At 35.8% G+C, this 26,661-nt stretch overlaps 3 protein-coding genes and 1 long non-coding RNA gene across 6 annotated transcripts; 2 read left to right on the top strand and 2 right to left on the bottom strand.

The window, feature by feature from the left end:
- The first annotated feature begins 812 nt into the window (after positions 1-812).
- On the top strand, positions 813-7,430 carry LOC143448890 (uncharacterized). Of its 2 annotated transcripts, none has more exons than XM_076948820.1 (17): positions 813-1,141; positions 1,469-1,666; positions 1,902-1,985; positions 2,244-2,334; positions 2,755-2,847; positions 3,196-3,251; positions 3,385-3,517; positions 3,794-3,854; positions 4,037-4,171; positions 4,265-4,442; positions 4,631-4,772; positions 4,854-5,021; positions 5,164-5,312; positions 5,421-5,655; positions 5,723-5,823; positions 5,932-6,042; positions 7,049-7,430. In XM_076948820.1, the coding sequence occupies exons 2-17, from the start codon at positions 1,487-1,489 to the stop codon at positions 7,238-7,240; spliced, it is 2,109 nt and encodes a 702-aa protein (XP_076804935.1). In that variant the 5' UTR covers positions 813-1,141; positions 1,469-1,486; the 3' UTR covers positions 7,241-7,430. The 2 variants fall into 2 exon arrangements, with proteins under 2 accessions (XP_076804935.1, XP_076804934.1); XM_076948819.1 differs by having other exon boundaries at positions 814-1,116.
- On the bottom strand, positions 7,431-10,680 carry LOC143448891 (integrin beta-1-binding protein 1-like). Its single transcript, XM_076948821.1, has 7 exons — positions 9,480-10,680; positions 9,003-9,123; positions 8,747-8,871; positions 8,490-8,582; positions 7,923-8,084; positions 7,684-7,811; positions 7,431-7,572 (listed from the first exon to the last, which is right to left on the bottom strand). The coding sequence occupies exons 1-6, from the start codon at positions 9,651-9,653 to the stop codon at positions 7,707-7,709; spliced, it is 780 nt and encodes a 259-aa protein (XP_076804936.1). The 5' UTR covers positions 9,654-10,680; the 3' UTR covers positions 7,431-7,572; positions 7,684-7,706.
- A 1,618-nt stretch (positions 10,681-12,298) lies between these two features.
- LOC143449260 (uncharacterized) lies at positions 12,299-14,452 on the bottom strand. Its single transcript, XR_013114544.1, has 2 exons — positions 13,605-14,452; positions 12,299-13,330 (listed from the first exon to the last, which is right to left on the bottom strand). It is a non-coding gene; the product is annotated as an uncharacterized LOC143449260 (long non-coding RNA).
- Positions 14,453-17,736: 3,284 nt separating this feature from the next.
- Positions 17,737-25,490, top strand: LOC143449523 (uncharacterized). 2 transcript variants are annotated; one of them, XM_076949756.1, is made up of 17 exons: positions 17,737-18,527; positions 18,692-18,817; positions 18,920-19,039; positions 19,249-19,368; positions 19,530-19,649; positions 20,039-20,161; positions 20,334-20,480; positions 20,621-20,740; positions 20,922-21,185; positions 22,586-22,711; positions 22,891-23,016; positions 23,174-23,290; positions 23,469-23,552; positions 23,732-23,872; positions 24,106-24,228; positions 24,419-24,532; positions 24,676-25,490. In XM_076949756.1, exons 1-17 carry the CDS (start codon positions 18,404-18,406, stop codon positions 24,807-24,809), a joined length of 2,229 nt encoding a protein of 742 aa, XP_076805871.1. In that variant the 5' UTR covers positions 17,737-18,403; the 3' UTR covers positions 24,810-25,490. The 2 variants fall into 2 exon arrangements, with proteins under 2 accessions (XP_076805871.1, XP_076805873.1); XM_076949758.1 differs by lacking the exon at positions 20,039-20,161.
- The last annotated feature ends 1,171 nt before the right edge of the window (positions 25,491-26,661 follow it).

Below are 26,661 nucleotides of genomic sequence, written 5' to 3'. Positions count from 1 at the left end.
TTGTAAATATTTAATGTGTATATATATATATGTATATATATATATGGTTTTTTGATAATTTTTTTCTCTGTGATTTAAACATTAGTAACTTTAACTTAACTAAGTTTATATCAATTTGCTATTTCTTAGTTATCTAATTTCAACGCACAATTAAATTTTATACCCCTAAGTTAGGGATCAATTTGTCTTTACTTTGGACGATAGACTTTTTGTACTCAACTTTTCTTTGAGATGTTTAACAGGTCATTTAACACTACTTTGTGATATTTATGTGGTTAATTCTTGGAGCATGGGAAATTTCTTCTTCAAAAGCAGCAAATGTTTTAAACTAGCATTCATTGCAAGCCAGTAAACAAGGTGTCAACTTTGTTTACATGTTATATGTGCTGTATGTTTGAAATATATAATATTTTATTATATGATGTTATATCATACTTGCAGTTTGGCCTGGCGCAACAATTTTGTGGTGTTTTTGTAATTTATCAGCTTTGTCAGAAGCTGATTACTTTGCAATGATTGTGCATTGATTGTTAATTATGGTGAAACACACATTTTGTTTAGATGATGTAACATACTTTAGCCGCAAATTGGCTATGGCTCCATGTGTCAATCAGTTAATGATATTGTCTCATGTAGCAAACTGGTCTACCAGAAGGTTTGCAGCTGTGTATGAAAACTGTGAGCAGCTGGCAAATCTTGTCATGCAGTTCTGTGTTGTTCAAGAGAAACTGCATTATATTTATGAGTTGCTAACTGGTAAACGGTATATATATATATATATATATATACATATATATATATATATACTGTACATCGTAGTGATTTTTTTCAAATAATTTTAAAATGACTTCCAATTTAAACTCATCTTCAAATTCCAGCCCAAAAGTCTTTGTTTGTAATTTAGGTTTCTATGTTGCTGACGCACATATTACAATGTATATGTGCTTAATGTGTAAGCCTGTAAAAACCTTGTTTATGTTTAGAAATTAAATTCTAAATATACAGAATGACTTGTGGCAGCATTCAATGAAAGTATACTGACATGAGGCATTATAGGACATGGTTGGTTTTGTAAAATATTATGAAATGGAAGATGACGGCAGACGGAGCAAGAAAGTAAATTGGATTTTTATTTTAAAATGTTAGCCACAGCAATGTGATTTTTATTGATTTTTAAAGCTCCCTGGGAGTTAATATTTGCCTAAATATATAAATGTCTTGTAACGTTAAACTTGATTACCCATTAACCTGTGTAAAAGTTTTGAAAACTATATCATATATACAGTATTTTTAGATAACACTATACACTGTTATTAGTTTTTAGTTCTTTGTAATGATGGATTTTTAATCGGAGCTTCAGTAACTAAACAATTGTTAATTGGACGATCATCATTAACTAGTGCTGCTGTGAGACTAAGTACATTAGAGCTATCGATAAAATCTCATTACTAAATGCTACAACCTGTAGGTGGGCCTATTTCGACGCATGTTTGGAGGTGGCAGTTTGTCAGTTACATCAGACACTTACCGCCAATCAATGATGTCTCTCGGCCCCACAGTTCCTCCTCGAGAACGGCGACCACTTAGATCGGTCCCAACAATTGGATCTCATTATAAAGTGGACCCTGAGGTTCTAGCCAAAGAATATGTTGAAAAAGAAACCAAAGTAGGTGTATGGAGCCCTTCATCAGTGAGCCCCTATATATATACATATATATATATATATAGTTAAATCATGTGTCATACTTACTCAACTGTCATTAGGCGTGGATTGCGTAACCGAGATATATGTGTTTGTACAAGCTTTATTTAGATTTGTCGGTTGTTTTACTTCAATATTTTCTCTCTTTCTGTTCTTCGGTGTTTATTTGTAAGTTGTCTATGGTATTTTTGTGTTTCAGTACATGGGAACTATAACAGACATCCGAATAGATTTTGATCCTTGTAACCGTGCTTCACTTTTATCTTTGATTGATGAAAAGCGGGTATGTGGTGCGACATGATGTCTTATTTGCAGTTCACAACTTCATGTAGGCACTAACAATGACAAATTACATTGGACGATTATTTGTTTTATTGAACTTACTTCATGAATTATTTATTATCACGATTATTTTGTCCATTTTTGTCATGTGGTGGTCTACATGTTCCACTTTGGTCTATTTAGTTAAAATAACTACTGTTGTCTATCCTACTTTTCTTACAATCTTACCTTGATTAATTTTTGCTTTTAATGTTTTCAGAGAATTGGGCAACTGCCTTGGCAGATGACATGGAAACATGATGCAATTATTAGCATCTTCAAACATAATATCAAGATTTTACACAGAGATGGTAAGTTGACATAGAAGGTGTTGATTCTTCTTGTTGATTGTTGTCACAACACCTCATAAATGCGTCCAAAATCAATTTCTCAGATAAATTCAATTCTCTATGCAAATGTTTATGTCTGTAAATATTTGCATATAAATGTAATCATTTTGAAATGCAAATATTATTGTTAACTTATGCATGAAAAGATGGATAATAATAGATGTATTATGTAAACCGCATATACGTATGTCATCATTTGTAAGGTGATTGGTTATGGTGTAACATGGCAAGTAGAAGTGCAAGTCTACATTTTTCGATTAACTTTCATTTGAAATTAAGCAAGTATCAGGTATCAGTGTATTTTTTCTAAATTGCTAGAGTATTTGCCTTGTTAGCATTAATATATAAATAATTTATTTCAAAGATTCATTTTTGTTTCAGAAGAGCAATTGATCCATCGCATCCCCACACACCATGTTGCATCGGCTGGTTATGTCAAGGACGATAATCAAACATACCTCTTTCTAAAATTTGGTACCAAATGTAGAACCATGCTAACTAATTGTTTTTGAGTGGAAAATAATGTGGTTATCTATTAATATTGTATATATTATTAGTTATTACGTAAGGCTATATCTACAACTTAAACAAGGTACTTGTAACTTATCATCACTTGGGGCTTGAGTTCAGTTTTACTTAAGTTTACATATTTAACATTTTTAGGCACATATACGGTCTTTCAGGTAGCAATGTTGCTGTGTGCATACTGCATATATTATTAATCTCTTGGGATTTTGATAAGGTTTCAAGGCCATCTCCCTAAATGCATTTGACGGCATTGATCAGCAATGATCTCATTGATTAAATTTTTCCTTTTTTTAGCTTCGGAAGTAAATGAGGAGATGTCCAATTTGGCCCTATTCTCATGCGAAACAAAGGTATTTTCATAATGCAGTAAAGTTTCGCATTATAATATGTTAATCACTAAGGGCTTTACTGGTAATAGCAAGAATGTCTCGCAACTTTTCCTTACAGTTTCTTTAGTAGTTGACACCGCATATTGTTTGACAGGAAATTGCTGAAGAAATTTGTTGTCTAATTCGTCAGCTTTTTCAGCTTGTATATACTGACTCAACCATGGACTTTTTTGATAAATCTATTCAAGATGGTGCCACTACACCCAAAAATCACTCTTACAGCACAGGTCAGCGGAGATCACATTATAAAAAAATGAATTATTTATCAGTAACAATTATTTATTAATCTCTGTTAAATGCTATTAAAACCCATGTTGTATGCAGTATGTTGTTAGAAATCGTGGTGTGACTTTAAAACATGTAAATTCTTGAAACCTATGAAATCACTTATTTTGCATTTTTTTATTTGTTTAACAATAAAAAAAGGTTCAAATCACTAAAGTTTAATTGAAGACAAGCTCTACATCTACTTTTCTATTAGAAGTAACGTTTTTCTTATTTAGATGATTCAGACAAGAAAGATACTGTGAGGTTAACTCTTCCACTTCAGCCACAGTCACAAAAGTAATACTTTTTTTGTTTATGTTACTGAGTGTTTCATATTGTATCTTGCAGACACAATTACACCAGACAATAGTTTTTAAACTAATGAATTGTTTTTCCTTATCAGCCAAGTAAAATTTATTTTTGGTCTTTTTATTTGATTAAAATATTTTTGTTAAGTGTTTGTTATCTTTTTTGAGCAGAACCTTACTACAGCAAGAGCCCCAAACTTTGAAACTGAGTAATAAAACAAGTGGCAGTGAATTGCCACCTGATTTTGCAAGTAACGAAATCTCAAAGTCTGCCACACTACCTATGTCAGCCATACCTTCTTCAATGTATGTGTAAATTATAAATCCTCCCACAATCTTTCCATTAAATTCATGTTCATAAGTTCAGCGAAAAAGTTTAAAACTTTCTTGTTTTGAAAGCCATCCTCAAAGTGTGCCACTCCATCGAAGCAGCAGCAGTAACGGAGCAGTGCTCACACCCCTCAGTTCTTCTTCCACCCCACCTTCTCCAGTAGCCTACCGGAAGTCTGGGAATAATAGTGGGTCCAATGTAAACACAACTCACCATCAATTGCAGCTGAATGAATACATTGCAGTAGTAAGTTTGTCTTACAATTGAAGGTACCAGTTGTGCTATATGTGTTTGATCAATCACCATTTCATTTGTACCATGTTGCATTGACAATCTATAGACAATCCAATTTTGGAACTTAAATTTGCAGGGATCTGTGTCTCTTGCCCTAGGTCGTTGTATTGATTCGCATTGTTGATTTGTTTTTCTTTCAGTTAAAAGAAAGATTAACTCAGGAAGAGCTCACCCAGTTTGCTCAGTATCTTCATCACTTCAGAACTGGCCGCGTCACCATCGAACTATTTTGCGAGCAGCTTCTCGCAATTTACACTGAACAGAGGAAGTCATTGCTCCTAGGTAAAGTTGGGAGTAATTCTATTAAGTGTATGTCAATTTATTCGCAATTTGTTAATTAAATTTATAACTTTTTAAATGTAGGGATGCGCCATTTCATTCCTGCCACCACTGATCGTGAATATTTTGAAAGTTTTCTCCAACTGCACAATGTAGAAACCTCTCATGACGATGATAAATGGTGGGATCAACCTCCAGAAACAGGCTTTTCAGAGGCTGAAGACAGCAGCGTATCAACCAGTCAGATAAATGGTAAGTTTTTTTTCTATTTTGCTAATCTTTATATTTTTATTGGTCTGAATTTACGTCATATATTGCCGACAACTGATGCAACTTAGTTACTGGTATGCGCATGTTTTAATACCCACATGATCAGTTCATTTCAAATTTCTAGAACTATCAAGCAACTCTGACCCCGTGTCCAGGTCGCCCACATCGGAGGAGAATAGTGTCGAGTGGAGATTTAGCATTAGCACTTTGGATGAGGCCCACCTCAATGAGGACAACTTGCCATCAACGTTGAAGCGTCATTCAGCGCAAGAGGTTAAATTAATCGAAGAGAGCATGATTTGTGTGGATCAGTATATCAAAGTAACTGCAGGAGTAATAAAATCAGATAGATTAACACTTTAAGATCATAAAAACTCTCAGGTGAGCAAAGAAGCAGATCTAACTCCTCAAGCATCAATCGATGGTTCAGAAATATCATTTGAGCGGAGACCTTCTTCAAAAACTCTCAAAGTTTCAGATGTTGTACTGGGATTGGAAGAAGGTGATTCTCCTCTTCTTAGGTCGGGTGCAACAAATCAGTCCGTCGAGCATCAACTGATACTACCTCATTCTCCGCGAGATCTGATTAAGCAACAAAGCAAGAAAAAGTCAAGAGGTATGAAATTTGTTCCATGACTTGGAAAAAGTGTCACAATCTCGTTATAACAGAATAATATGTCCAGGAAAATCTCCCTCGGCTGTTGAGCTCGGTGCCCCTTTTCCTTCTTTAGCAACTGGTGGAACAGACGATGATATAGATCCTGTTCAGGAGACATCATTTAAGGTAATCTTGATCTGTTTCACACGCAGTGGTGTGGTGTAACGCATAACCATTTGCCAAATTACTCTTTCTTATATATATTCCTCCTAATTTGTCTGTTGTACTACACAGTCAAGGAGTTTGAAGAAATATAAATCAAAACTTGCACGAGACAGCAGTGAGGATAAAAACACAAAAGTCAAGAAAGACTCAGAATTAAAAGTTCAATCAAGTGATGAAACGGTAATGTATAAAAAAGAATAATATACACAAGTAAATAATCAACTTATACCTTGTGAGTTGTATAAAGTAGTTATGATGGTAGGGAAAACTACTGTAGTTTTGGGTAATCAGTGACCATTAGGGATGTGCCGCGAGGAAGATTATTCGGGTTCGTGCGAACCCGAATATCATGAAGGTCGACACGAACGAATCCCGAATCTATTCGTATTAGAGCCAAACAATAAAATTTCATCCAAAATTTGTCAAGTCTTGCTTGTAACCAATGTTCCCTCTAAGCTGCGCGCGTGCGCAAATGCGCACTGCTGACACGGTCTCCGCGCACAAGAAAAAAATCCAACCTGAATTAAAAATAAAATAAACGCATAATAATGGCCACAGTGCGCATGTGGCATGGCTGATGTTGCTCACAGTGGTCCAAGGGACCGCTCAGGGAGTTAGTGTGTTTGCTCAGACTCGTGAAAAATTAGAGGGAACGTTGCTTGTAACATCATGTAATCGATAAACAAATCGCTTTCTTTCTAAAATAGTGTTTAAAAAACGATTGAAAAAGCAAAATCGTTAGGAAAACGACCTTCATTATAAGTACTGCTGACTCTAGTTTAACTTTGTCGGGAAACTAGATCATCATTTTTAACAAATTTCAGTAAATTTATAAGTAATATTGTATTCGGGTTCGCCATTGTTGGTATTCGTGTTCGCCCGAATCTTCCATAAAGGCGATATTGGGCGAATCTATACAGGTTTGGGTTCGTATCGGCCCATCCGTAGTGACCATCATTCCTTAATCAAGATGTTTAAATTAGGGTACGTTTTCACTCACGTTGTGTACATTTAAAACATGATATTATCATGAAGTAATGTATACTATACAGCGTTAAGAATTGCTGCTATTAAGAGTATTGTCAAAGTTCGTTTTGTCTGTTCCACCACATCAGTTTTGTTTTAATTCAAAAACATTTCTAATTTCCATTTCATATTTTCTAACTTGTACATGGATTGTCTACAGCCTCCAGAGCCACCATCTTCTTCAGAAATTCTGCCCACAGAATCATTAAATGCTGAAAAACAGCTGCCAGAAAGTAGTGACAAGTACACAGCACAGGCAGCGCAATCAGATCGAAAGAAAAAATCTGAACACCGTAAAAAGAAAAAACACAAATCTTCAAGCTCTAGTGACAAAGTAGTAACGTCACTATGATGCTTTCATTTATCATATTTACAAATTCATATGTTGTTACTTTGCTGTCGTCAGCTTGTTTCTTATGTATTATTATTGTCACTTTCGAAACCTGCAATGCAGCGTAAATTTTGTGCATCCTGCATATGGCACAGTTTTTGCATGCATAAATATTTCAATAAATTTTTTTAATTAAAAAACGCCACCATTACACACATGCAAGTCATGAATTTGAAGATAAGTTTATACGAAGCACTTCACATCGTGATGAGTTGTTGAGCGCACAATTCTTTCACTGTTGCTTGTAAAGCCATAGCTTTTGGTTGTACTTCTCAGAACTATTCCCTTCAGGCCTACAACAATAAATCAAACAAAATACAAAGCTAATTACTAATTTATGTTTGGGCCAACTTTGAGCCATCCAATATCATACTGTATATGAAAAAGACTATTAAACCACTCACTCTTTGACTTAAGAAATATCAGATCATGTAATTTGCAAATCCTCCAATTTTATCTCATCTGCTGGAAAACCGGAAAGCACATTTGCTAAAGCATGACTAAATGTTCTGGTGATTCTTTGACCGGTTTCCTATTCAGCACAGTAATAGTAGAAGTATTAGGAGCAAAGGTGTAGATTATTGCAGAAAACGGCATTCCTTATCTGATACAAGTAATTACTGAACAACACAAAAGTTTGTACCAGGTTCGGGCATTGATAGGCGTACAAGGTATATTTGCTTTCTTCTGGACAGGCTTCATTCAAATTCACTGTTTTTACTGCAAGGATAGTGTTACCCATGATTGCATCATCATATGTTACAAGTCGCTCAATTTCATGCAGTGGAATCCTCTTCAATACAATCTAATACGATAAGGACATACAGCAACATTCCATACGCATGGACAGGATTGTAAACAAGCCATTTTTCTGACTCGAGAAAATTCGAAAACATGGCGCGAGTCAAATCAATGACTCTGACTTCAAAAAGATTTATATCGTCCAACATGCATTGCTTTAAATTGGTTATCACAATGTGTCAAAATTAGTCTGGTTGATACTTTTTGATTTAGTTGATAATTTGTTGATACTAAAAATTACTATGTCATAACATCATGTGACTCAAATAATTTTGGACTTGAAAAGTCAGTTAGGACATATAACTTGAGTCAAGTTAAATCATGGAAAAATGTGACTTCAGTGGTCGAGTCCTTACAACACTGCATACAGACAATGTAGGCCTATACCCAAAAGTGAGGTTCATCTTACATCCTGATCGATAGATGAAATCTCTATACCATGAATTGATATTGCAAGGAAAACATCATCACCATCTGCAATGTAAGGTAAGCGGTCTTCTATCTGCACAAAAGATTGTTTTTCATTTTTGCAAACATGAAATTTCAGTATACTGTATATATAAATATTTTTGTACTTATTTATAATACATAATCTGACATGTTTACTCATTTACTATATTTTTAAGAACATGATAAAACAAAATATTTGAAAACAAAACTGCAAACCTGTGCAACATCAAGTTCATTTATGACATCAAGTGGACCTTCACCAAATCCAACCAGATCTTCAAGCTTTCCAAGAATTTTAACTTGAAATTCTTTTGCCACACTGCTAATGGGGGATTCAGGAACTGTTAAAGTTTTCGCGTTCAGTAACTATGACGGTAACTACTGAAATCTGAAGGCAACAATTATGCCAACAGGTGATATTAATAAAAAATCTGATAAAAGTTCTAACACGAGTATGAAACAGCATCAAAACCTGATGACTTAGATCTGTTGGATGAAAAACTCCCAATTGTTCCACTAACACTCTGTTTGGTATCGGTTTCATGACTAGAGAAGGTTCCAGAATGTGTTAGCTCTTCATTGGAGTCAACAGACTAAAATATATGACGTAGATGTCAAGTGGTTTAAAACAAGTGCTGCTGTATTTGTGACAACATTTTAAGATGAACAACACATTTATTAAAGTAAACAAGCTAATGTGTCCGTAATGACACTTAAGCTTTATAATTTTGAAACAGGTGCAAAATAAAATAGCATGCCACCGACAATTATAAATTTTTGTTTACTATGATAATGATTAAAATTATTCATTGAAAATACTCACATTTAAAATTGTTGTTTCTGTAATTGATCTAATATCATACTTCTCTGGGATTTATTTTAAGTGTAAATGATTTATTTATAAATATTTTTAACCACTAGTTCTAGCCTTCTGGTAGTTACTACATACTTTACTTCTAGAGCTTCCCAAACTAGTAGAGTGATCACTTCCATCACCGCTTGTATTCGTTTTGCTGGTGCGATTGATTAAAGGCATTGTAGGAATATTTAACACTATATATATATGTGTGTATATATATACATATATATATACTACTGTCTGACTGCATCGAGAAAAGAACATGGTGTAGAATCAAAATCTACAAATGTGGAAAGTCTTCACATGACTTAAACCTGCTGATGATTGCTGACCGCTTGAGTAACAGTTACTGAGCTTGTTTTTTGTGCAAATTCTGATAGATTAACATTATTTTTCTTGTTCTATTATTATCCAAGTTTAAAACTGATCACCAGGACAACATAAATAAGTTAGTATCAAATATAATATAATTCAAAGAGAGCCCTTTATTGAAGCAGTTAGGTTAAGAATTTAAACATATTATTAGAATTTGGCAGAGGTTAAAAGATTGATTTTTAACCTAGGCCCAATATGCTATATTATACCTTTAATGCTAGGGGCAGGTTAGCCTGTGCTATATGACTGTATGGTATGGCACTAGACCTATTGGCATCATATGAAAATTTTTATCTTCAGACTTAAGGAAATCTTCCCAGAACTTGGCGATATTACAGACCAACAACTCGTTGGAGACTGGGGTCTAGTGCAGAATTGCACAGCTAATTGACGCCAAAATTTGGGCAGCTGAGGTCTAGCATACAAACGCTTAACATGGTCAGGGGCTGGACTAGGCCTAATACATACACTTACTCTAACAACCCCTTTGCCACCTTCAGCTTGCCTTTAAAATTTCGGATAGATACAGATATTTTTTCAATTTTTTATGTAATATTGCCAGAGTTTGAGAATTTGGACCAGTTCACCAATACTACGAAAGAGAAGCAAGCGTCGTTGCTGCTTTGTCCAAATTAATACAACAGCTGCGTACTTGAGGAAAGCCGAAAGAACCGGGTCACATTACTGGGGCAACGTAGGAGCCTGACACGTTAGCGTGACAGTAATAATTCTGTCACCAAGCCGATAAATATTAAGAAGAAGAAAACCGTAAAAACAGCTTTCAACCCATAAGATTTCCTGTAAAGTAAGAATGGAACATGACAGCTTATAAAACTGCTCTTTTTTTCATCTGATTATGAATTGCTGAGGACATTAGCAGCAAAATAAACAATACAATACAAAAGCCTGGAAGCCACACCCTGGCAGCCTAAAAAAGTTCTTAGAAAGAAAGACAATGGTCTTGTAAATGGGGACTTCCCTGCTACGAATACCGCACAGTTCTAAATTGCAAACAAGGTTACAGAAGGCAATAATTAAAATTTAAAGTCTATTTTTGGCGTGTCCTTTTTTTTCTTTTAACATACTAATTTAAACTGTATTCTATGTTTTATAGAAGGAAATATTTTTGGTATTTCAGGAGCAAAAACTCCAAAACTCAAAAATTTTATTTAGTATTCAGCAAATTTTTTCTTTCACAGGGCCTCGCAAGGTTAAAGCTACAGTTTACAGTTCATCAATTGTATTGTATTGTATTGTTTATTTTTCGCCATTGACAGTGGGGTAGCGAAAAAGTATTGTGCTAACCTCGTAGAATGGTCAAACAAGAAGTACGCTCACAGACAATCACCGAGCGGAAAAAAGCGGCAAAGCTTCGAGGGCTTAAATCTTAAAACATACAATGTGTGAATTACTGTGGTGGTAAAGCGATGGAAGGCTAACACGGCCACCATACCCAGAATGCGTTTATATTAAAATTAAACGAAACCAGAAAACACACAAGCTACGCGTATTTACATCACAACGCTAAGTTAAGGGAAATGTCGACGGTATGATTAGGAGTTGTTATTGTGCACGCTGGATGGTATATTAAAACCCCACCAAAAGAAACACCTTCCCAGGTGTCAAGTTCCCGTTTTTGTGGCCAGGGTGAGGGCATGATATTGGAGCCCTCAGTTGTACAAAACCATGAAAACTAATAAAACTAACTAAAACAGCACACCTCAGCTTTCCCATAAACAGCTGCAATTAATAATTCAAGATAATACGCTTACTATAACGTATTCTCAACGGTTATTAAAACAATTTACAAGTTAATATATAAAAGTTATATATATATATATATATAGTTTATAACTTAGATTAATGCCCTTGGTCTGAATTATATTTCTAAATACAAGTTTTATCAAATAGTAGCACTAAATGAAAAAACTCAATGTACGTTTAGTTTAAATGGTGGAAATCTGTGCAAATTATTTGAGGGGTCAAACATGAAAGTGTAGAGATAAAAATGTGCTGAAATAAACAATTTTTTTGTACTGTTAAATGAGGTCCTTCATTTAATCCTATCCTATTGCCGAAGTAATCAAAACCGCGTAATAAAAATTGCCAAACATTGACATGTGTAAACCAGATTCCAGACTATCTGTAATTAACTCATACGCCTAAACATAAAAAGTGTTGGTAAAAATTAATTTTTCCCGCCACTATCTCTTTTACGGTGGGTTTATTCTTTAGTAGATATAGACTATTCATCCGTTTCCATAATGTACAAAAACATATAGGGGAGGGTGGGGTAAAGCGGACCACCTAAGGCTTAATCGTTACAATTCACTGATTTCACCAAAACATTTGATTTGTTTGTTTTGAGAGTTAACTCTAAGGTATTTCGCTAATTTTTGAATTGCCCTTTTATTGATTGCTTGCTTTCTTAAATAAAATTTTTTTGATTTAAAAGCACCTCCAATAGTCCACTTTACCCCACATGTGTGGGGTAAAGTGGACCACCGTAAGTTTTGAGTAAACAAGGCAATTTGTTCCACATCACAATCAATTTATTTACAAATTGTCATCGTAAGCGAAGTAGTTATGAAAGTAATCGCAGTTCACCATCAATTTTTAAAAACATAATTCACAAATAAAGTTTTCATCCTCTTCATTACACCCAGAGCAGGCTTCATGCGCCCATCGCATGCATTTGGAGCACTGGATCCACCCATCATTCTCGGATGATTTGGAATACATTTCGTTGCAGTAAAAGCATTCTGCATCTACGTTGTTATCACTTTCATCGACTGTGTCCTTCTGCTGCATTGATGACCTGGAAAACTTAGCTTTCTTCATAGAACGCTTTTTCGATGAACTTGTTTTACTGCTGTTGCCAGATACCGCGGATTGGCTACGATTCGTTGCAGCCAACTGCTTCTTGTATGGTGAACTGGTTAAAATAGCAGTTGCACCTCTCTTAAGACTTCCTCTTTTGGCGAGTGTGAGCTGCTTTCGGCATAGGAAGCAGCTCAACAGGACTTATAATTGTGAAACTGGAATTTGCATCTTCAGGCGAGGACGGTTGGGCTACATCTATTGGCTGTGCAGGTAACGATTCAGGCATCTCGGGAAGATCATGCAGCCGCATCTAAGCCAATATTTCTGCCATCACACAAGTCAATGCTAGTTGAACTAACATTAACGGAGTAAGATTCGGTGTTGGTTGGAACAGGATCAATAGGAATATCAGTAACTTCCGATGGAGTAAAGTCAGCCTCTCCAAAAACGTCAGGATTGTAAGGTACGATTCCACATTTCTTGAAACCGGTGATGAAACCACTAACTCTTTTTCTTGGGTTTCAGAAAATGTGGAATGAAACCTTCCAAGTCCCTTTTTGCTCCCAGTAGCATTAATATTATCTCCTTGCACCCTTCTTATGAGTGTTGTTTTGTAAACTCAATACTCTTTGCTTGCTTTATGGTAGCCCATTCTCTTTTCATTTACTGCCCGAATGGCGATAGTCATAGCTTCTTCGGTAAAAGATTGTTGAGTTGATGTAAGTTGGCGGTTACGAGGCACTCTACAAAACAGGATTACAAGATAATCACCTAATTCGGTCATGAAACTATAAACAAGAAAAAGTTAACGACGGGGTAAAGTGGACCACCACTGGTCCACTTTACCCCCACCCCTTGGTTACTAGGCTATTATTTTGACTGTTGGCCAAATTTTGGCTGGTCAGTAAGCGGAATGAGCCTATGTAATGCGTACGTGATACAGTAAAACTCCTTTCTACCATTCAACCAAACTTCTACCTTATGCATGTAAAATAAAATCTAAGTTACAAGACATACCTTTCAATAGATCAGAGAGTACAAAAAACAAAATCCGTGCTTTTCCTTGCCTTCTTTTCCACGTAACCTCGAATAATGGCGTGTGCAAGTTGCATTAAAGCTTTTCATTAAAGTAAATCACAAGAGCACACATATGTTTGTCAGAGGAAATGTCAGTAGATTCATCACAAATCAAAGAAAAAGGCTTGTTTTTTACATCTTCCATGAATTCTTCAAATAATGATTTGGACAAAACTTTGTGAATTATTTTGGAACACTTCGTTCTGTGCAAGCGAATATTGGCTAAAGCACTTCCTGTGCCATGCTTTTTTACTATCTCACTTAAATGATCCACAGTTGATACAGAACAATGGCAACATACCGAAGCTGCAAGCTCCATTTCCACTTTTTTAACTTCCACTGAAGGTGACACGCTTGGAAATGTTATTTTTCTTGAATTGTTAGTTGCATTTTCTCTTTTCTTGTGTTCGTCTGTTTTGTGATGCTGGATGATGGCTGCTTTTCGTACCGCAAGCACTTTTCTGCAAAGTTTGCAATAAGGTGCATCTCCTCCATCACTAGATTTAGAGATCCAAGGAAATTCATGAGACCATTCTGAACGAAATTTTCGTTGACCATCATAACGTGGTTTCCATTTCATTGATGCCATTATTATTCAATTTTGAATTTATCGTATATCGTATAACGCCTTATAAACCAACTAAATTTAGCGCCCAGCTACCGTTTTCTCAAGACGGCTGAGAACAGTGAGTGACAGTCAGCACTCAGCAGTTCAGTTTCAGTAAATTCAGTCCTACTCCTACACTCTACTGTTAGTCTGTTACTGCAGGGTTGCCAGATTGTAAAGTAAATCTGTGGTAGAAATTCAGAAACAGTTTTTTTAATTTCAAAAATATACCAAGAATATACCAGTTTTCCAAAATATACCAAACGAAAAAATCGCATACCAAACAGTTTTGAAATATACCAGATTTCTGGTATATTTGGCGCAATCCGCACGGTTAAAAAACTTTATTAAGAAAATAAGAGGGGTGTGCCACTTTACCCCGTTGGTGTGCTTTACCCCACCTTCCCCTAATTGTATACAGAACAACTCATTTTACTTATTGCGAGTAAGTTATTGTTTTCCCTATAAAAAGTAATGTCTATATTCCAGTCAAAAATAGGTTGGTTATGCTGCTTTAGGTTAGCGAAGGTTTTCTTTTTGTTTCACTTTAACCCGATTGGTAACGGCTTGTAACGTATCTGTGAGGATTAATGCGTAAGGTGGCACTGTACGCCACAGGCTTACTAAGGCATATTGAAATGTATTTTTGGGAAAAGATATAAAACGACTTATATTATTCTGCAATTGAAACAAAGTTAAGAGCTTTCCTAATTAAGCTTAAGATTTGTTGTCAGATTCATCAAAACCAAAATGATGTCAGAGTGATCAGGGCGGCTGTAACTAATAGAGTTGACGGTTGAACCGTGGCTGAAGTCAACAGAGATTAAGTGAAATTTGAATACAGTGCTCGACAAGCTGTTACAATTGACCCAAGCATTGGTATTCTAATTGTGACCAAAAGTTCTACTCCACTATAAACCAGCTGCACCAATAAAGACAAATTTATAATAGCCCCTATCTTTTATATCCTCTTCACTAGCAACAAGAATCTGATTTCATTTTTCACTAGATGCAGACCAAAATATTCCATTTTGAAAAACATTTACTCAATTGTGTACAAAACAAACTTTTGTTCATATTTTATTTTTGGCTAACAATACGATCAAGATAATTAGCTTAGTTTGCACCGGTTGTAGGCTAAAGACGTTGTATTGTTCAAGTTTTCGACATTCAATGACGTAGTTAAACAAGGAAAATTTAAGCTGTTGCAATTGACCTGTGTTACTTTTGTCCCCGTTCTCCCCTACTGGACTGGTGACAACGAATATGCTGTGAGTTGGCCACATCTCTTAGGTTACTATAATTAGCCAGCGGCAGGCGAGGATGACGCTACAATATACAAAGTAGAAGCGCAGTAAGACTTGGGTTTTAAAGTACTGGAAAAGTTAATGATAGCCATAGGTGGACAGTACCCCGGCACTATAGTACCGAATTACTGTACTGCGGTACTTTTTCAGTACCGATACCGGTACTGTCGGTACTTTTGATAAAAAGGACCGAATCTCTGTACCGAATTACTTTTTGCAAGAAATTTCAGTCGGTCCCAGTACTCGGTACTTTTCACGTGATAATTTCCAGAATTTTAGCAAGTACGTTTTCAAAAATACCTGTTATTTTATCCTTAATACTAATTTTATCATCTTTTTATCTTTTTTAACTTAGAATTGACAAGTAAAGTTGCAAACGATTAACGTCACATTTGTTTTGACCTGAAGTAACCTTTACCGAGGGCATAATAGCGGCAAACATTGCATTTGCAGCAGCATCTTTTACACAAAAAGTAGCTGTACCGAGTACTGACAAAGTATCGAACTACTTTTTAAAATACTGCCGAATACCGGAACCGTACTGTGGGTATATATTTTGCCAAGTACCTTTACCGTTACCGACGGTACTTTCAAAGTACCAACTGCCCATCTCTGATGATAGCCTATAGTTCGTTTTGAGTAGCTTACACCAAGAACGACTCACTTGAAAGTTCGTTGCAGACTGCAAGCGGTTACAACTGTGATACTTACAAAATACTGAAGATTTAATCGTGAAATAAGCTATATAACTTATAACAGAAATACCGCAATGTCAAATAAAAGACATGGCTATCTATAATTTTACTGTAACTACATTTTAGGCAACCGGATAGGTCCGCCTTTCAGTGAAACGTACCAGCGTACCTTTTCTGAAACCATTTACAAGCCACGTTGATTCTTAAAGCTTTTATCAATTACGGGAGTTACTTGATTCACCAAAACCACGTTTTAATGGATGTTGTTGTTTTAATGAATGGAGGATGATTTTAATTTTTAATGTGGATTTTGGAGTGGTAAAATGTTGTTGTTAAATTTTTACATTTATCTTTTTTGACAATGCCGGTTTAATTAGCAGTTTTAACAAAAGTTTTCATTTCTAGCTTTACATGACTTTTTATTTTACAATTTTCGAAGCTTGTGTTTTATTTTATAGACTTGTGGAAAAACTCACGTCTAGAAAAGATTTACCTATTATTTTGCATCAACGATGTTCATCTTTGGTTAAAAACTTGTATCAAACTTTATTAATTAATTATCTGCCATTTCGCCTTACAAGGCTTGAGTGGCTTATACATTTAAACCCATTTATTAATTAGGACGAGCAAAGCCAAATATTATGACTGTGATTTACGTACCTACATATGTACAGTACCAATTACCTATCATCTTGGCAAAGTATCAACTCCAACGAGTTGGAAAGTTGTAAATAAAAAAGGGGAAGTCTCCACGTTAATCTTAACGCTAATGGAGTTAAAGTCATAATTGAAATGCAATTAACAAACGGGAAAAGTTTTTGAAGATCTTTTTGCAACGACCATTTGGTTTTCACAAAACTCACTACACATAAAAGTCAATCATGCAGAGTTTAACTTAAGCGTAACAGATCAGTGGATCACGTCACATTGAATAATTCGCAAATGCAAACATTTTAACTGAAGTCGTTTTGAGTATTACTTCCAGTCATATTATGTTCAATGCAAGGTAAAACTGGCTGTATACGACGCAACTATTTGCTACTTAGCCTTAGCCTATATATAAGTAAATACCAGTATACAGTAGTCCAGAACAAAGAAGACATAAAACCTGATATAGATTCGATTAATAAAGTGTCAGTTGTTTGCAAACATCTACAAGGGCTGCCTGGCTATTAAGAATAGCATAGAATTTCTTTTTGCAAAAAAGATGATGATAGTTCATTAAAGAAAGGTCATCCTTGCGACAGTGTTTTGTTATCAAATCGCATAAATATGCAACATACATAAGCCTAATTAAATTAATTTCAATATTTGATTTTAATTCGTCAGTTCATTTTAGTATATGTTGTAACTTTGTTCCTTTTTTTAATTACCATGCAATGCACTAATTAAACGTACAGAATTAAATACAATTTTATACTTAATATCGAACTACTTTTAATTGTCAGAAAAACGAAAACAGATTGTGTTGACAGGAAATAAATATTTCGTTGGTCAACTATTTTCATGTGGCCAGCAATTCTACAAGTCATCTCAATTCTATCTTCAAACAGACTTCAAGTCACTGTTCCTGGAAGTTTGTTCAAGCAAAGTGGCTTTTATTTATGATTAATAATTTTTGAAAATTTAATTTGATCACATCTGGCCGCACGAATTGGCACAAAGTAACTGCACTAAAACATGGCATATCCAAAAATTTGTACATTTTCTCTATATAAAGGCCGAGAGTTTATTTTGACTAAAGAAAACCGTACTTCAAAATTTATCCCAGAGTGAATTGCCTTGTTAAGTGAAATGAAACTTTACCAAAGTATGTAAAATGAACACTATACAGTTCAGGCACATAACATGCACTATAGGCTCACAAATAATTTATTTGATGAGCAGCCAGCAGTTTGTACTAATGAGGTTGTATACTAATAAGATAATAGGTTGTTAGATACTAATGAGTCGCAAAACACAAATATATGTTTGTGATAAAAAGCAGTTTTATTTTACTTAAACAATTTCAAGATAAGAATTTTAAACACAGTTTCAAGTTTTTCTGAAACAACAGCAGACGGCTCCTACAATGCTTAATAACAATGGCATAATGTTGCTTTTATCAAGGATTGCTATAATCTATTTATAATGAATAAATCTATATTCTCTGCACTTTTTACATTAATTTTGCTCCTTAACTCGTCACTTACGTCAGGGCAGTTTGGGACAAATTCCTTGTTAAGGTATATGTTGGTAAGCTCCCTTTTGAAAGGTGCGGACAAATAGTGTTTAGACAAACCATTTGTTTGATTAATGAAATAACACAAACCTATCAAAAAACTTTAGAATGCTAGCTACAAATTTAATATTATTACTCACACCATATTTCACTTGTAAGTAATATTAGTATAATAACCGGTTCTTTTGCTTTACCAGGACGTGACGAATGCAAATGCAGCAGATTTGCAGATTGCTTGAGAGTCGGAAATGACGTGCCCAGATGTCAATGTATATCTGGTTTCGTAGGTGACGGTGAAACGTGCTTGGCTGACCCTTCAATATGTAGGCGCACTTTGAAATAGGCCTACAATAGCACTTTCCTTTGCATATGATTTTAGATGTATGTTACGATTGATATTCACGTTCTTATTATTCTACCAAAAGTTAACTTACAATGTGAGTGCGACGTTAACGCAAACTGTACGCGAAGTGAGGTCGGGATTCCCTCTTGTCAATGCAAGGAAGGTTTTACTGGGGATGGAAAAACGTGTACATCCTTACACCGTAAGCTATTCGTGTTGCAGACTTACAGTATTACTTAGCAGGCAATCCATTCGGGTTGATATGAACTTTTGTGTTTCAAGCTGTACTTCCATGCCAATTAGTGAAAATAGCTAAATATTACATACTTTAAATCAATATTTCGACACAGGTATATAGCCTAATGCTTGTGGGACAATCAACAATTTATTTTTAACGCATTTGTGGTTTAGTCAAGCTGCCATGCACTTGTCATGCAAATGCTACTTGTACACGAGACAAACGCGGTTTTCCGCTCTGCACATGCAATGAAGGTTTAACCGGTGATGGATTGACCTGTATTTCTAACATATGTAAGGGTTTAACCAATCACAGACTTAACTATTATTTAAAGCAGTTAGTACACTTTGATTTACCGTTTAGTTTTACGGAATATGCGACGGAGAGTTTGTTATGATATTTCTGCTTATCTTTGTTTCAAAATGGTGCGTTACAACTTATAATGTTTTACCAGTTAATCTGCCTTGTGTCTGTGATGGCAATGCAACCTGCAAAAAAGATGCATTTGGTATACCATCCTGTACTTGCAATGAAGGATTTCTCGGAGACGGCTTTATTTGCGTTTCTACAAATGGTGAGTTTCTTTGCTTTCTCACGCTTGGTGTCACTGTTAAGCTTGCAGACAAGACACAAAATTAGTGAAAAGCAGTGTATTTTATCTGAAAGAATTCACTGGTAATGAAACTGTTATTTGATGCTACATTAATGAAATGTTAGTTATGCGGATATATTGCCAGCTTTACGCGTATTTTTATTGTTTGTTTCCTTTTTTCCCGAGTAGGCTACTGTTGTCCCAAACAACCGGGATTGGCAATGTGATGAGTTCCAATAACCTTAACTTTCCCACAAATATCACCCAATGTGAAACACTAATTAAATGCCTGCGTGACATATTTGCTGTAAAACAAAGTTTAATTAAATGCTAATAGTGTTTGTAGTAACAACTACACCTTACTGGTTAAGCAAATACGTCTTGTGCGTGTGATGTCAACGCAAATTGCCGAGTCGATAAACTGACTGGCGATAACGGATGTAGCTGCAATCCTGGGTTCATTGGCAATGGTCTGACATGTTTTTCCATCAACGGTACGATACATAGTTTGAGAAAATTAATAATAGTCCGAATCCCTGTAGACAAAAAGCATACCGCAACATGATTTAAATGTCCAATGTCATAATACAACAAATATACGTTAATTATGTAGTAATGTAGAGTAAACATAAAGTATACTCAAAATATGAGGTGTAAATCGTACAGAGGCAAGTTGCAATAACTGTGGGCGCAATACTATTTGTACAACAAATGATCGAGGTGTGCCTAAGTGCTCTTGCATTGCAAATTCTACTGGAAATCCTTACGACAATTGCAAAGAAATTGGCTCGACTGAAGTGGAAGGCTCTGGCTGTATGTAAATTGTTGGTGACTCATATATAGTAATGTACTGTTAAATACCAATCCCTAGCTATCAGTTACCCCAAAAAACAATCCTTTTGGCATTGTAGCCTATTGTTTTACTAAACCACTTAGCAATGGTGTACTTTCAGTCAGCCTACCATGTGTGTGCGACAAAAACGCCTCTTGTTCAAGGGATAACGAAGGTTTTACCAGCTGCACTTGTAACCTGGGTTTTACCGGAGACGGGTTGTCATGCACCCCCATAATTCGTAAGAATTAAAATTTAGCATTCTGTAATATTAGAGTTTTTATGATAATTTTCATCTTATAGGTTAGCAAAGGACTTATTTTAAGTACACTGTAGACTACAAATCGCTGACTCTCTCTCTCTCTCTACAGTGTATATTAAGTTATATTTGATTAGATTATCAGGATGTCTACATATTTCAGCAAACCTTGTCCTTCCCTGTTCATGTGACGAGGCAGCCACGTGCGCGAGGGATGAAGCTGGGACACCAAGATGCACTTGCAATAAAGGGTACAGTGGAAATGGGTTGGCATGCTCTCTGATCACAAGTACAACTTCCACAGCTAGCACCACAACATCACAACTGGCCTCGACAAGACAGCCTTCAGCGCGAAGTGCTTGCAGTCCAGCATGTGCTACCAATCATGTTTGTGCCAGGGTTCTTTTAGGATACCGATGCTTTTTAGGTAATGTTAGTTGTTTTGTAACAAAATTGCAAAACTATTTGTAAAATAAATGGTTTGGTGACAGTTAATCACGCGACACTTAATCACGCGACACATAATCACCGACACATAATCACTAGGACATTTAATCACGCGACATTTAATCACGCGACACATAATCACTAGGACATTTAATCACGCGACACATAATCACTAGGACATTTAATCACGCGACATTTAATCACACATTTACAATATTTTTTTACATTTACAATTTACAGCAATGTTATGCATGGGAAATGTAAGCAACTGCACGAAGATAGACTAAAATTTCGCTTGACAGATAACGGTCAACTATGTTTTGCACGCGCAGTTTCAGTGCCTTGTACCGTATTGGAATAGAAGGTTGAGTACCAGCAATTCCTTGCAGAAACGTTGCACGTTGCATTTGAATGTCTTTTTCAATTCCCCGTATGAAAGTCCACATTGTCGGGTGGTGGCATTGAAAAAGCACTTGGAGACAAAAATGCCAACCTTCGACTGCATTTGTGGTTCTTGCAATGCAACCTGCCCCGGCTTCGTAATGATTCCAACTTTCGATTGGAAAGATGGCTGAGCCGTAATGTTCACCACGTCCCGGACGTCGTCTGCCTCTGATATATGTGTGTTCGAAATACGAAAGCAGCTCAGGCATCTTCTCGTGATCGGGCATGCTATCAGCTAAGATCAGAAATGACTCGACTACGTCAGAGGAAGGGACCATGGCTAAGGCTGGTAAACACCGAACAGCTGTTCTTAATTCGTCATCAGACTCGTAGTCACACTTCATGCCAATTTCATTCACTTTGCGCAGGACGCTTTGCGTTAGGTGAAAATAACAACTCCTAACATTTGCTGTAGGAAATGCTGTGCGGAAAGCACTTACTGCGGCAGTCTCAAACGGATTCAAAACAATTGTCGGGGAGTTCTAAAAGAAAGACCAAGGAAGCCTTTGGCAGTCGCATCCAAGTGATTATGTGTCGCGTGATTAAATGTCGCGTGATTACGTATCCAAGTCGCGTGATTAAATGTCCTAGTGATTATGTGTCGCGTGATTAAATGTCCTAGTGATTATGTGTCGCGTGATTAAATGTCCTAGTGATTATGTGTCGGTGATTAAATGTCGCGTGATTATGTGTCGCGTGATTAAGTGTCGGTACACCAAATAAATAAGCAAAATAAAGTAGGTTTCAGATGAGTAAAAATGTGAAATAGTGTGATTATCAAAATCTTATAAGGTAAAACGTATATGGTTTTAATTCTTCGTTAAAAAAACTGGCAATAAAATCAGTTTGGACCACAGGCGAAACAACACGGTAGATTCTTATTAGTGCAATTGCTTCATAATGAAAGTAATTAATGAGTTACTGTACTGTGGCCAGATGCAGACGTCACAGTCTCAACCACACTTGTTGTGAGAAGAAGAAGCAGATGCAATTCCGAGTGCAGATACAATGAAAGATGTACTGGTTTCTTTGGAATTTTCGGACCTTTCCAATGCCGTGCAAGTGAGCGTTACCACAACTTTACTAACTTTGTTGCAAAAATATTTTGAACTCAATTTTAAATATAAGTTTTGAGATAATTTTTATGGAACAAACATTATCCAAAGCAAAGTCTCACGGGCATTTACAGGATAAAAATTTTCAAGATACAGTACGATCATCTTTTTAACTGCTTCGTATAGTTTTTCGTACAACTACAGTCACATCTATAACACCAAGTACAAGAAGTAGATGTAATCCTGAATGCTTGCCAAATGAAGCGTGTCGAAGGTTGTTTGGTATATTTGGACCATTTCGGTGCCGACCTGGTAGGTATTCTTACACAAACGTTGTTAAGCTACAAATTAATTGAAATTCTTCAAACACGTACAGTATAGCAATATGCGGTAGTAGTTTTTGCAAATTTAAGCCTATATCTTTTTACATTTTCGTAAGCCATATTCCCCGTTGTTTTATGAAACACAGTCAAGTTTCCAACACAAACTAGAACACAAAAAGCATCGTTTAGCAGCAGATGCAGGCCCGCCTGTTCAGCAAATCAGAGGTGCCAGTTTTCATTCTTCAGATATCAATGCGTCTTCGGTAAGACGAAATGTTACTTAGAAACAAATTGTGGTGGTTTGTTGGGATATAAATACCTTTGTTTAAACGTTTGATTCAAAACTGTACTGTGTATGTCGCTGTATTACTTTTTCAAAATCATACTTTGATGGAATAAACGGCATCTAATGAATATTCTTATTTTTAACGCTATCGCCAGTCACCAACAGCCGATGTAGGCGACAGTGTGCGTCCAATGAAGTATGCTTGCGCACCTCACTTTTTCGATACAGCTGCGTTGCAAGTAAATTTGTTGCTTTTGTTACATTGTTATCGCCATATGCAGGAAAACACGCCAGTGTATGTTATCACTTATCACACAAAACATTCTTTTAAATGCTTAAACTTTGGTTTTTGGTGTGTTTCTATTCTATAACAATAGTATCTACATTATTTTGTTAAGTGTGACTTCACTTATTTCAGCAGTAACAAACATCACACAGCAAACGACGACTCCCTTTCAAACAAGGTCAACAAGTGATTGCCAACCACGATGTTCCAGTGAGGAGCGATGTGTTTATCTTTATTTCTTATTCACTTGCATGCCGAGATCTGCAAATGGATGTAAGTAAGTTATGTAATGCACTGTAGCTGTTGTGTGAGCAAGAAGCGCATCGTATGGGTATTTTGCAATATAATAACGTTAGGGTTTTATGTTGCAAAATATCAATCAGATAAATTTGTGTAAACTTATAAGGCAGCAGTTGAATACAGCATGAGGTGCAAACACTTCTACATTATTTATAACCATCAAAGCGAGCATACTTTTTAATCGACTATTACGTTATATTTCGAAGTTAACCTTCCATGTACTGGGTGTCATGTGAATGCCATTTGTACAAGAGACGTTCAGGGTTTTCCGAAATGTACTTGTAAAACTGGATATCTTGGAGACGGAGTTAACTGTAGCTTAATAACCTGTAAGCTCCACTTTTTGTTAAAATTATTTAGCCCGATTTTGTTGCTAATGTTCTACAGTTCTGCTTTTATTTTCTTGCGGTATAGGTTGGTCATAACAAAAAGTTTGTGTTAAGCAATTTAAGTAGCATTTGAAATATGTGATTTGTAAGAATAAGCAAAAGGATCACTTTCGTTATATTTTTCATATAGACGATATCTCCTGCGCGTGTGGTAGTCATGTCGTTTGCACGAAAGACGCCAGAGGAATTCCTCGTTGTACATGTAAGCAAGGGTATGCTGGGGATGGCTACAGATGTAAAGCATGTAAGTTCATTTCAACCACTGCAAATATTGGAAGACGTTTGTTGCCGACAAGGCAAAACATGTTATTTTGCCACTACAGAACAAAGCAACTTTATCGGCACTCTAGACCCATATGTTTAACGCTTTTTAAATCATTGTTTCAGCAAATGCGTCTTGTAAATGTGACAGGAACGCAACTTGCTCGGTGAATGCTGCTGGTAATTCAACTTGCACTTGCAATCTAGGCTATACCGGTGATGGAAAAATCTGCAGAGAAACGATAAATCTTTTAGGATAGTGTGCCACGCTGTTTATTGTTTTGCCGATATTATCCAGCTAAAATTATCAGACAAGCTTTAAATGTTATTTTTGGAATGTGTGTTTTTCATGGAATTTTCCATTTTTTGCTAAGTCTTGCAAAGTATTACAAATTATGGTCAGACCAGCGTTGTTTCAAATATGCGTCGGCAAAAGAAAGACGATGTTTGTTTAGATAAAATTCCGTAGCTATTCTCTCCGAACAATAGATGTTGATGCGATTATTTTTCACCATTCGATGCGCAGTTTCTCGTCGCAAAGCACCCTTTGTTTAGCCTGTTTATCGCAAGCATGTATTTCGCCGATAAACCGTATAAGTATAAGCACGAGCTTACATAGGTAAATATTTTGGGCCGAATCGTGCCATCTGAGTGTTGTAGAACGCCAAAAATTCGGATTACAGCCTGCTATAAACACCAATTGCGTGCATGATCACAGCTCGTTTTACCACGATTAAGAAGGTGAATTCCGTCTGAGGTTAAATAATGAACGATGCTGCCTCTCACTGAACCTTGATAGATAAGGCTTGAGCATTGCCTCCATTATCTTTTTTAACTTTTACGTGACCCTTTGTCAGATGAGCTACAACAGAAGACAATTACCGTGCAAAATGCAAACTGACCAAATGGATATTGTCATAGCCGATAAACGATAAGTCTTTTAGATAACAACTTGTGTTTTCAAATGTATTAAAATGAACACTTTCATTGCTGCGAGCTTGTTTTTAAGTAGGCTGCTGAAGTTATTATTCCATAACTTGAGTTTTGTTTGACAAGTGTAGCATGGGTCAAACGCAGAATGAGACTTAACAAGATGCGTTTAACCAAAACTTTATGAAGCATCATCCCAAATACAATTGCTTTGATGTCGGTGACAGATTTTTAACAGATGTTCATTGCACTAAACCACAAAGCTTTTGAAAAATTCTTGCTGTTAGAATGTTTAATCATCAAATATGGCAGATTGCAAAATTGACCCATACATTAAATTTTGGAATTTTTTGATATGGAACAATATATTTTTCAAAACATAGAATTATGGTTTTTCTAAAAAATATTTAGCCGCTAACCAGCATTTCATTTTTATTGAATATACTGTTGCAAACAAAACATGCAGAATGTATAACAGCACATAAATTAATGAGGTTGGGGATTTCTATGCGTGGTTACTACATTCCGGGACTATCTGTTAGAAAATCTAAACAGTTAAATCGATCGAGGCCTGGGAAATTTTAATCCGGTACATCAAGTTTAGCAACCTTTATTAAGGAATTCGTCCGTCAAAAAGGTGTTTTGAAGTAAAATATTCGCAGGATCCCACTGTAATCATCAACAGCTGTGCAGAGCACGTTAATCTGTATTCACCAGGTGGTCAAATGGAAATAAATAACTATACAAGTTATCTTGACTGAAATCTATGTTATCCTTTAGCGCACACTCATTTTGTGTTCATATTACAAACTTGTAAAACATACAACATCGACATCAAATACTTATGACTAACCTTGCACATACATTTTGTAATGTTCTCGTATCTTCAGACAATTTTGTTTTTATGAATTACTTCAAACTTTCACCACGACAATATATTTGACCAAGAATCCGTTTTCGTAGCCCAATCATATGCAGTTTAGCGTTGTATAAGTTTGATAACGCATAACAAATTTTTGGAAAAGACCAGAATGTCCAATTAATTTTGACCTTAACAATTTATTTAAAACGAAAACTATTGCATGGTATATTGTCCGTTGAAACTTGAACCAATGGTGGCATTTTGTTGGAAGTATATTGAGATAAACTCGCAGCGAAATTTGCTTCTTTTAAGTAACTTTG

Source organism: Clavelina lepadiformis, chromosome 3 (assembly GCF_947623445.1).
Source record: "Clavelina lepadiformis chromosome 3, kaClaLepa1.1, whole genome shotgun sequence".
NCBI classification, from domain to species: domain Eukaryota; kingdom Metazoa; phylum Chordata; class Ascidiacea; order Aplousobranchia; family Clavelinidae; genus Clavelina; species Clavelina lepadiformis.
This window is presented reverse-complemented; position numbering and strand designations above follow the sequence as displayed.

What these genes read in the sequence shown, in the direction of transcription:
- LOC143448891 (XM_076948821.1), bottom strand. Translation starts at nt 9,653, where the DNA reads ATGTTCTTTTCTCGATGCAGTCAGACAGTAGTATATATATATGTATAT. An exon ending in TGGGAAGCTCTAGAAGTAAA is followed by an intron (nt 9,124 to 9,479) that starts GTATGTAGTAAC and finishes CATATATTTTAG; the next exon opens with TCTGTTGACTCCAATGAAGA. An exon ending in ATGAACTTGATGTTGCACAG is followed by an intron (nt 8,583 to 8,746) that starts GTTTGCAGTTTT and finishes TCTTTTGTGCAG; the next exon opens with ATAGAAGACCGCTTACCTTA.
- LOC143448890 (XM_076948819.1), top strand. Translation starts at nt 1,060, where the DNA reads ATGGTTGGTTTTGTAAAATATTATGAAATGGAAGATGACGGCAGACGG. An exon ending in AAATCACTCTTACAGCACAG is followed by an intron (nt 3,518 to 3,793) that starts GTCAGCGGAGAT and finishes TTTCTTATTTAG; the next exon opens with ATGATTCAGACAAGAAAGAT. An exon ending in AAGCAAGAAAAAGTCAAGAG is followed by an intron (nt 5,656 to 5,722) that starts GTATGAAATTTG and finishes TAATATGTCCAG; the next exon opens with GAAAATCTCCCTCGGCTGTT.
- LOC143449523 (XM_076949756.1), top strand. Translation starts at nt 18,404, where the DNA reads ATGAATAAATCTATATTCTCTGCACTTTTTACATTAATTTTGCTCCTT. An exon ending in TGAAGTGGAAGGCTCTGGCT is followed by an intron (nt 20,481 to 20,620) that starts GTATGTAAATTG and finishes GTGTACTTTCAG; the next exon opens with TCAGCCTACCATGTGTGTGC. An exon ending in GTCATGCACCCCCATAATTC is followed by an intron (nt 20,741 to 20,921) that starts GTAAGAATTAAA and finishes TACATATTTCAG; the next exon opens with CAAACCTTGTCCTTCCCTGT.